The sequence below is a fragment of the Poecilia mexicana genome, unplaced genomic scaffold (assembly GCF_051168715.1).
Source record: "Poecilia mexicana isolate PSO_F unplaced genomic scaffold, ASM5116871v1 scaffold_12, whole genome shotgun sequence".
Lineage (NCBI taxonomy): Eukaryota > Metazoa > Chordata > Actinopteri > Cyprinodontiformes > Poeciliidae > Poecilia > Poecilia mexicana.
Genome location: NW_028263381.1, coordinates 26,566,988 through 26,577,500, shown reverse-complemented (window position 1 = coordinate 26,577,500; position 10,513 = coordinate 26,566,988). Strand labels below are relative to the sequence as shown.

The 10,513-nt window shown below is 45.4% G+C and overlaps 1 protein-coding gene across 1 annotated transcript in view; it reads left to right on the top strand.

Annotated features, from left to right (window-relative positions):
- Positions 1 to 10,513, top strand: part of dcc (DCC netrin 1 receptor) — a 118,872-nt gene that overhangs the window by 45,484 nt on the left and 62,875 nt on the right. Inside the window, exons 9-11 of the mRNA XM_088011222.1 lie at positions 478 to 626; positions 698 to 836; positions 4,416 to 4,465. Of these exons, the coding sequence (XP_087867348.1) occupies positions 478 to 626; positions 698 to 836; positions 4,416 to 4,465 (338 nt within the window). The remainder of the gene's footprint in view (positions 1 to 477; positions 627 to 697; positions 837 to 4,415; positions 4,466 to 10,513) is intronic.

Here is a 10,513-nt window from a genome sequence, read left to right as displayed (position 1 = left end):
TTTTTTGTTCTTTAACTTTTTGTATGGGGCTAAATTGGGGCCATGATGTTTGTTCCAAATTATTTTCCCACCAAGAAGCAGCTTTAAGCTTTTTTCAGTTTCAGGTCCGTTTTTTTCTTTCATTCTTAAAATTATGTCAGGTTCATATTTTACTTTACATTTTTTTTTTTGTTTCAAATATTTTTTTCTCAACTGAAATTTTCATTTTTTCAGAAACTCTTTTGGTATGGGGTTAAATTGGGGTCATAAAATTAGTTCCAGAAATAAATTTAAAACCTGAAAGTAGTTTATAATTTTTTTCAGTTTCAATTTTTTAGGTTCATTTTGATGGGAGTTAAGTTTGTTGGATGTTTTCAAAGTTAGCCAAAGCGCTAAGCTAAACATTAGCTCCACTGTTAGCTTGTTAGCGGAAATGTTCCCAGCAGCAGCTAGCGCTCAGGTTAAGCTAAGTGCCTCGTTCCCTGGTTGTCCCTACAGTCCAGGTTCCCAGCAGGGTGGAGTCTCTGCGGGCGCTGGCTCTGTCCCCCTCCTCCATCCAGGTGAGCTGGGAGCCGCCCAGCCTCCCTAACGGACCCGTCCTGGGCTACCGCCTGCTGTGGACCGAGAGCCCGTCTGGAAAGGAGCAGGTGAGCGCCGGCGGGGATCCGGAGGCGTTTGGGCCGAGCCGCGTTAATCTCTGCTCTGCGTCTCCGTCCAGAGCGTGGAGGTGAGCGGCATCAACTACAAGATGGACGGACTCAACAAGTTCACCGAATACACGGTCCGGGTTCTGGCCATCAACCGCTACGGACCGGGCACCGCCTCCGAGACGGTTACCGTGACGACGCACTCAGACGGTGAGCCGGGAACCTCCATCTTAAACATCATTGATCCTAAAAACACATTTTGTCTCTTTGCAACCACAAAATTCACTTTATTTCACTCTTTAGCGCTTCAACGCGTTTCCTGAAAATAATGGTTAATATTTTTTTAAAGCTAAAAGTAAAAACAAAATGGTGGTCGTTTAAAAATGAGAACAGGTTTTATTTAGTAGATGTTTACCGAAAATTAAAGAAGAGGAGAAAAGAAGCATCTCTAAATTGTTACATTTATCTGGTGAAAATGGCTCTTTGAAGGAACCAGCCTTTAGGTATTCCCACAGCATGATGCTGCCACCGCCGTGTTTCACCGTGGGCCTGGTGTAAAAATAAAAATCTATTTTCATCTCATTTGAGCTGACAGGATAACTCATGTATTCATCTGCAATTATCTGAGGGTATCAAAGTAAAAGAGCCTGAGAACAGCAGAATGTCGCACTTTTCAGATTTTTTAAAATACTTGGTCTTCCATTTAACATTAAGTGCTACTTTGCTTCAGTCCGTCCCATAAAATCCCAACAAACATTTAAAAATGAGGAACCGTGTCAAAGTTTAGGGGTGTAAATACTTTCTCTCCTTCCTCAGCAGAACGTCGTCGTTTCGACTCATTAATGTGGAAACAGAAACTTCAATCAACCTGTAGGATAAAATGTCTCACAGGGTTAAAGTGTAAAAGCTCCCAGTGAGGCTGACTGGTTTGTACTGGTCCCAGTTACCAAGCAGGAGCAGAGCAATTGGACCAGGTGCTGCTTATTACCTGGCTCTGTGTGTGTGTGTGTGTGTGTGTGTGTGTGTGTGTGTGTGTGTGTGTCAGAGCAGCAGGAGCCTCTTTAGCTCGTCTCCAGCCCTCCCTGCTGGCAGGAGTTTCATTAGGGGACGTTGGGGGTCTTTAATTAAGCCGGAGAGGAGCAGAGAGGGAGCGGCTTCATTTTAGCCTGACACGTTAATGGACTCCACACACACACACACACACACACACGCACGCACGCACGCACGCACGCACACACACACACACACTCACACACACTGAGTTCAGCCTGATGTTTGCTGGAGCACACAGAGGAAACAGGATGAAGAAACTTAGAAAATGTTTCAGAAGCAAAATTAATTAATCAATTAGATGAAATATAAACGAATAAAGAATAACGTTGATTTATAAGGAGCATTAGCGGGCACCGCTAGCTAAAATGTTAGCCAGGCTAACCCTAAAGCACTAATTATAAACATTGGCTATGCTAATGCTAAAGCCCTATATAAACATGGTGTTAAGCACAAGCTAATGCTAAAGCTGTTCACACAGTATTTAGTGGGAGCTAAAGCTAACACCCTATACCAACACAGTTTGTAGCAGAAGCTAATGGTAAATCAGTATAGCAATACAGTATTTAGCAGAAGCTAGTGGTACAATGCTATACCAACATTGTATTTAGCAGGAGCTAATGCTAAATGACTGTACCAGCACAGTGTTTAGAGGAAGCTAATGCTAAGGCGCTATACCAACATAACGCTTAGAGAAAGATGATGTTAAAGCTCTCAGATGACACAGTATTGAGAGAAAGCTAATGCTCTCTCATATAGCAACATGATATTTAGCGGAAGCTAATGCTAAAGTGCTATACCACCACGGTATTTAGCTAATGCTAAAGCACTGTTTTGTTGCTATGTTTCACCCTGATGGTCAGATTTTCTGGTTCTGATGAAACCAGAACCAGAACAAGGCTACCTGGTTCTGGTTCTGGTTCCATCAGAACCTCCAGGTTCGGCCCAGACGGTCACCAGAGGTTTCTCTTCCGGTCCGTTCCTCGCTCTTCTGGAAGCAGCTTCTCCATCTGTGTTGCTCCGAGTTTGGAGTTGATGTTCGTAGAACCGGGTCGGGACCGGATCCGTTTTCCTACGAAGGCTTAAAGTGAAGAATCCGAGGGCCCGGTTCTATCCATCAGTCAGAACCAGATAGCGGGCTCCCTCCGCTCAGAGCCGTTGTTAATAAGCCGTCTGTCTCTGTGCGGTCGGCCCATAAACGCCGTGAGTAATACCCGACACCGAAACGTTTTGTGGATGTACCATCTGGGCCGCCGTGATAACTGCGACTGGCGGGCTAATTGAATCCTCAATAAAACCCGAAACAGAGGCGCTAAGCAGCTGAACGAGCTGATAAGCTGCAGATACTCCATCAGGCCTCTGATCGGACGGCTGGCTGAGGACCGGTCGCCGCCTGGTGATGCGAACATCACATCCTGCTGGACGGACGCATAAATCTGTCCCGCAGACCACAAACAGGCGGCGGCGCCACGACTCAGCTGCTGAAATCGGTCCAGCTTAAAAAGTTAGTTTTACTAACAGGCTTTATCGTATGGGGCTAAATTGGGGCCATAAAATTTGTGCTCAAAATAAGTTTGAATCTAAAAGTAGTTTTGAACTTTTTACAGTTTCATTCATAATTTTTTAGTTTTAAAATTTTTTGTTTCAAATTTACTTTTTGACTCAGGTTGTTTTTCTGTTTCAAATGTTTTTTTGCAGAAATATTTTTTGCTTCAGTTTATTTTTCTGTTCAAACCTTTATTGTATTCAGCTAAATCTGGGCCAAAAAAAGTGTGCCCAAAATAATTTTGAAACTAAAAGGTAGTTTTTAACTTTTTTCAGTTTTGATGCTTTTATTCACTCTTGAAATTTTTTAGTTGAAATTTTTTTAAATCCTGTTTCATTTTTTTAAATCTATTTTTCTGTTTACATTATTTTTCTGTTTCAAAATATTTTTTTATCCATCGCAAAAACATGGAGATACATTGAGGCCATCGCATATGTGTTCAAAATTGTTTTGAAAATGAAAAGTAGTTTAGAACTTTGTTTGGTTTTAAATTATTATGTTTAAAATTATATTTTTTAAATATTTTTTTATGGGGCTGAATTGTGTCCAAACTAATTTTGATAGTAATAAGTAGTTTTGAACATTTTTTCCCAAAATATTTTTTTTATTTACATTGTTTTTCAATTTCAAGTCTCTTTTTTTTGGTCAGTTGTAAAAAAAAAATAGTTTCAAAATGTTTTTTGTTAATCTTTATTGTATGGGGCTACATTGGGGCCAGAATAATGATGAGCAGAGTGAGACTCTGTGGTCTGGTGAGCGGCGCCGCCCTGCTGGCTCAGTCTGTCGGTGTTGCTGAGCGCCGCAGCATCAGTCCATCTGCTTCCTGCCTCAGCTGAAGTCATCAGGTGTGATTGATGGCAGTAAATAAAACAAACTCCCAGCTGGTTTCTGTGTGTGACCTACGGAGAACTAACGCTGCCCACAGCCTGATTCAGGAGTCCCAGACAGAAACATTTTGTAGCTTCAGATTAAACACTTTGGTTCTGTTTTTACTGAAGCAGCAACGAGTCGGTCTGAAATTTATTCACTAACTGAGAAATAAATGATGAAGGAGCCGATTGAAGTTTGGTCATTAAATCTGATTTTATTTGTACAAAGTTCTGAATCTGATGTGCGTGTGTGTGTGTGTGTGTGTGTGTGTGTGTGTGTGTGTGTGTGTGTGTGTGTGTGTGTGTGTGTGTGTGTCTCTGCAGTTCCCAGCGCTCCTCCTCAGAACATCACCCTGGAGGTCGTCCTGTCCCGGGTAAGTCCACACGTCTGTCCACAGCATGACGCTGCCACTGCCGTGCTAAAGAACTTGTTTCAAATTAACCTGGAGATCATTTCTGGATGTTTGGACCCAGCTGGACAGCGATCAGAACCCAGGCTGGTTCTGGACTGGATGAAAAAGCCGGTCCGGTTTAGAGTCTGGAGCCTCGTTTAGACGTTCGACCCGGTCAGGTGCTGGCGGATCTGAGTCGTTTCCCGGGTCTCGTTAGCGTTCAGGAAGCGCTCGTCAATCAGAGCTTCCTCTCCGGTGATCTGGCCTCGTTCCTCCTGATTGATGTTCCGCTCGTTTCCACGGTTACGGTCCACTTCCTGCTTCCTGTCTGAGCCTTGACAACGTCGCTTCACGCTCTGATTCGCTCTGCAGACGACGACGGTGGGGTCATAGGTCATCAGGCGGGCAAAACCTGGAGGGTTTATTTAGCCAGGCAGATGTTTGTAGTGTCTGGAGGTCAAAGGTCATGTTTGTGTTTGGTTGAGAAGCTTGTTAGAGAGAGAAACATCCAGCAGTTAGCGGCTGCTCCATTAGCAGGAGTCGGCCTCTTTAATCAAAGCTTTTCCAGAGCAGCTGCTCAGGAAATGATGGATGTTTGCAGAGGAAGCCGCAGCAGCTCATCATTTCTGCCATGAAGAACAACTCAGGTCTGTCTGCAGAGAGCTGACCTCGTTTAGTTCACGTCTGCGCCACTTCCACTCCCCTCTCATGATTGATAGGCCTCAGCATCCAGCCGCTCCAGACAGCTCCAAATGGCTCCAAACGGCTCCAAATAGCTACACGGCTCCAAACAGCTCGACAGCTCCAAACGGCTCCACAGCTACAAATGGCTCCAAACAGCTCCAAATGGCTCCATAGCTCCAAAAGGCTCCAAACAGCTCCAAACGGCTCCACAGCTACAAAAGGCTCCAAACAGCTCCAAACGACTCCAAATGGCTCCATAGCTCCAAAAGGCTCCAAACAGCTCCAAACGGCTCCACAGCTACAAATGGCTCCAAACAGCTCCAAACGGCTCCATAGCTCCAAATGGCTCCAAACAGCTCCAAACGGCTCCACAGCTACAAATGGCTCCAAATGGCTCCACGGCTCCAAACAGCTCGACAGCTCCACAGCTCCAAATGGCTCCATAGCTCCATAAGGCTCCAAACAGCTCCAAACGGCTCCACAGCTACAAATGGCTCCAAACAGCTCCAAACGACTCCAAATGGCTCCATAGCTCCAAAAGGTTCCAAACAGCTCCAAACGGCTCCACAGCTACAAATGGCTCCAAATAGCTCCAAACGGCTCCACGGCTCCAAAAGGCTCTAAATGGCTCCAAACGGCTCCAAATGGCTCCACGGCTCCAAACAGCTCGACAGCTCCAAACGGCTCCAAATGGCTCCATAGCTCCAAAAGGCTCCAAACAGCTCCAAACGGCTCCACAGCTACAAAAGGCTCCAAACAGCTCCAAACGGCTCCACGGCTCCAAAAGGCTCTAAATGGCTCCAAATGGCTCCACGGCTCCAAACGGCTCCAAATGGCTCAACGGCTCCAAACGGCTCCTAACGGCTTCAAATGGTTCCACGGCTCCAAACGGCTCCAAATGGCTCCAAAAGGCTCCAAATGGCTCCACGGCTCCAAACAGCTCCAAATGGCTCCAAATGGCTCCATGGCTCCAAAAGGCTCCAAATGGCTCCACGGCTCCAAATGGCTCCATGGCTCCAAAAGGCTCCAAATGGCTCCACGGCCAGCGTTTCATTAAAACACAGAGGAACTGGGCCAGGCAGAGCCACCTATGCTGCTCAGCATCTGATACTGACCTCTGACCTTTACACAGCTGGATGTTAGCATTTCTGTCTGTTAGCTGCTAAAACTTTACAGAAAAGGTTTAGAAGTTTGATCCGTTAATAAGGAACAGGTGATGAACAAACGGCTAATTAACCATCGATGAGGGCGGAGCTTAAAGCTGGAGGTCACATGACTGAAGAGCTTCAGTCATGGCTGCATATTCATATTTATTCTCTTTGGTTGGTTTTTAAAATGCAGCAGCAGCGCCCCCTTAGCCGATAGCGCCCTGAGCAGAGAGTCGACCTGCTTTTAATGAAGCAGAAACTCTGAATCCAGCCGGATTTACTGGGAGTTTAGAGTTTAACTGAAATGAATCGTGTTTAAATAAAAGAGTTTTAATTGAATTGTGTTTGTCGCTGCTGAATCTGATCCGCTCAGCCGTGATGAAGTGTTAATCTGCAGCCAGAGCAGCAGAGGCGGAACGATCCCGCTGATCCGTTTGGGTTTTCCAGTCGGTTCTCTCTGATCTTCTTCACTTTAAACCAAACAGAGAAACTCCCAGAGAATTAAAATCCTCATCAGGAGAGGAGGCATGAAGAAACGCCGCGCCGTCACTGTCACACGACAAACGGGTCGCCGCAGACTCGGCGTTGTTCTGGAGATGAAAGAGGAACCCGGCGGATCAGAACCCGGCGGATCAGAACCGGGCGGCTCGCTCCTTTCTCTCCGGGATGAGAAGCGACTCTGGGAGTTTGGGACTGAAGTCTCCTCAGTGAATCTCACATTGAAAAGAGAAGAAGCTGCACATGGTTTCATTTTGCTTGTAGATCACGAGCGCCGAGTCTTTTGATGATAAAAATGATAAAACATGCAGAGATTCAAAGAAGCTAAAGAAATATCTGGGCGTTGGAGGCAGAGCTGCAGCTCTACACTGAGAAAGTCTGAAAGGAAATGTTAAATTAGTCACATGAACATTATAACAATACTAGAATAAAGTTTAAATAGTAGGAGAATAAATGATGCAAAAAATATTACACAGATATTAATATTACCAGAATAAAGTCACAGTAATAAGAGAATCATGCAACAAAAAGTTCAGTCATAATATGATTATAATGGTAAGAAAATGACTCGTATAATAAAGTCACCATAAAACAAACATAGTAACAGGATAATGTGGTAATATGACAATAGAGCAATAATATAATAAAGTTATATTCATGGAAGGACCTAGCCCCGCCTTCGAGGCGCAGCTCCTCCCCCTCTCAGCTCCTCCAGACTAGCCAGCAGCAATTAGCAACCATCTGCTGAGCTCATTATAGGAGCTGCTGCTCGGAGCAGCGCTGGTAAAAACCTTAAAGGGTTAATAGAGGAGCCATGATGGATGACTTCCTGGAGGCGGAGCTTCAGGAAGAGCAGGAGGTTCTTAAAGGGACAGAGGCCCAATTTCAAGGCGTTCAAGTCATTTCATATATGCAGCATTTTTATGCTCTGAAACCCATAATACTGCCTCTTTACCAGACCTCCGTCTCTGACTTCATGACTTTATAACTCCCAGACCGTTAGCGAGAGGAAAGTTTGGTTCCAGAAAATCAGTGACAGGACTGAGTTAAAGTCAGAGCTAACAAGTAAAACCGGAGCAGAGGAAGCATCTGAACCAGAGCTAACCTCAGAGCCGGTGACGTGTCGGGTCCTTGGTGTGGCTGCAGTCATAAGGATGGTGGAGGCAGGTTTAAATCCAACCTGCAGCTGTAATCATTCCTGTCGGCTGGCGTGTTCTCCGAGCCGCCGCAGCATCCAGCAGATCGCTCTCCGGCTGTCACACAGTCTGCGTCATGCGCTGCAGTTGTGCGTCTGTGTTTGTGTATGTGGGTCCTGCCTGAATCGCTTTCCCTGCAAGTCGATGCTGAGGGAAGAAAAAGAAAAAAACTTCCTGCTCTTGTCAAGTTTGTTACTGTCAGACCAACTTTTGAGACAAATGTGACATTTCCTCAACTTTCCTGGAGTCTGGAGTGCCACTGTGTGTGTGTGTGTGTGTGTGTGTGTGTGTGTGTGTGTGTGTGTGTGTGTTAATGCTGGTTGCACATACAGCAGAGGAGCATACAGTATGTAGGAGATGTGGGGATTTTACCCAGAATTCCCTGCAGAGCTGGGTTAAGGTCACAGTGGAGTATCCTGTGGCGAAAGCAGAGCAACCAAACGGCCTTTAACGGCGTAGTTAAAGGAAATGTGAATGCACAGACCTGCAGCGTGGAGCAAAGCAGGACAGAAGGAAACACCAGCAGAGGCGGCACTTCGGGTTTCATCTCTTCAGCAGCCTGTCTGCAGCCGTGACTCGTCTCCTCAGGCGCTTACAACAGTTCACACCTTGGTTCATGAGACCAAAACAAACATCGTTTGTGACGGGTTTGGATTGGCCGACACAAAACCACACAAACAGAGGAAGGACCAGTTACCTGCATGTCCAATAGGGACTTACTGGCCTTATGAGGTCACTTGACAGCCCTAGTAGTTACCTTAACAGCCTTATTGGTGACCTTAATGTTCCATTATTGACGTTCATGACCATGTTTGTGACCTTAACTCTTCAATATTTACCTATCCCAATATGTTGTCTAAGAACCTGAAAGTGTTGCCAGGGTTACCGTTTTCCCCGTTTTCTCCTCTGCGTCTATCAACTATAAATAATTACATGCAGTTACTCTTAGCAGTTTGGTGATAAAATAAAAGCTCTGTAAGTAAATACTTCCTGTTTCAAAATGGAAACACTTTTTTATCATCACTTTTATTGTGATGGGGTGAAAACAAATGCACACCGCACTGTTCAGATTTTCATTTCTATGTTTTTGCTTCCCTTCCGTTCTGTTGGTTTTAAACATGTAGAAGTATAAAAGGTGTGAATACTTTTGGTGTGGACCCATTCTGGCCCCAAACGACGCCCTGGGCTCCGTCTGCAAGGCATCGGCAGCCATGTTGTCATGGCAACGGCGGCTAAACTGGAATATATGGGAGGAATGTGAGAGTTCAGGCCTGGAAAGGAGTTTTAATGTGAATCAGCCGTTTCTGCTGGCTGACCGTTTTTCTGCAGAGGGTCAGACGTTCTGATGTTCATGTGTTCATACGGTCAGACGTTCTGATGTTCATGTGTTCATACGGTCAGACGTTCTGATGTTCATGTGTTCATACGGTCAGACGTTCTGATGTTCATGTGTTCATACGGTCAGACGTTCTGATGTTCATGTGTTCATACGGTCAGACGTTCTGATGTTCATGTGTTCATACGGTCAGACGTTCTGATGTTCATGTGTTCATACGGTCAGACGTTCTGATGTTCATGTGTTCATACGGTCAGACGTTCTGATGTTCATGTGTTCATACGGTCAGACGTTCTGACGTTCATGTGTTCATACGGTCAGACGTTCTGATGTTCATGTGTTCATACGGTCAGACATTCTGACGTTCATGTGTTCATACGGTCAGACGTTCTGACGTTCATGTGTTCATACGGTCAGACGTTCTGACGTTCATGTGTTCATACGGTCAGACGTTCTGACGTTCATGTGTTCATACGGTCAGACGTTCTGATGTTCATGTGTTCATACGGTCAGACGTTCTGACGTTCATGTGTTCATACGGTCAGACGTTCTGATGTTCATGTGTTCATACGGTCAGACGTTCTGACGTTCATGTGTTCATACGGTCAGACGTCGTGTTGAAGTGATTCTACAAACGTGACTCCATGAATGTCGGTCGATTCGTCGTTCTGTTTGCTTTCTGAGCGCGTGCAGAGCTGGTGTTGAATGTTATGTTACTGAGCAAATGGAGACATTCTGGCCTCCGTGTGATTGGTCCTTTTACCCAGAGGGCATTAACACACACACACACACACACACACACACACACACACACACACACACACACACACACAGTCGATGTGATTGCTGCTTCCACCCAGAGGACAAGAACAAACAATCACAGATTGAATTCAGGGACTGTTTACCCACCTGGTTCTTTGTGGGACTGTGTGTGTGTGTGTGTGTGTGCGTGTGTGTGCGTGTGCGTGTGTGTGTGTGCGTGTGTGTGTGTGTGCATGCGCGCGTGTGTGTGTGTGTGTGTGTTCTGCTTGCAACGCCGCATACAAACGTCGGGAGGAACCGGCTGAATTAATTCTAGCCCGAGTTTAAAGTTTTGCTTTTCTTTCAAAGTGTTTTCGTCCATCGATTTCAGCAAAGAGTCCAGATGGAAAAACAATAACAGAATCCA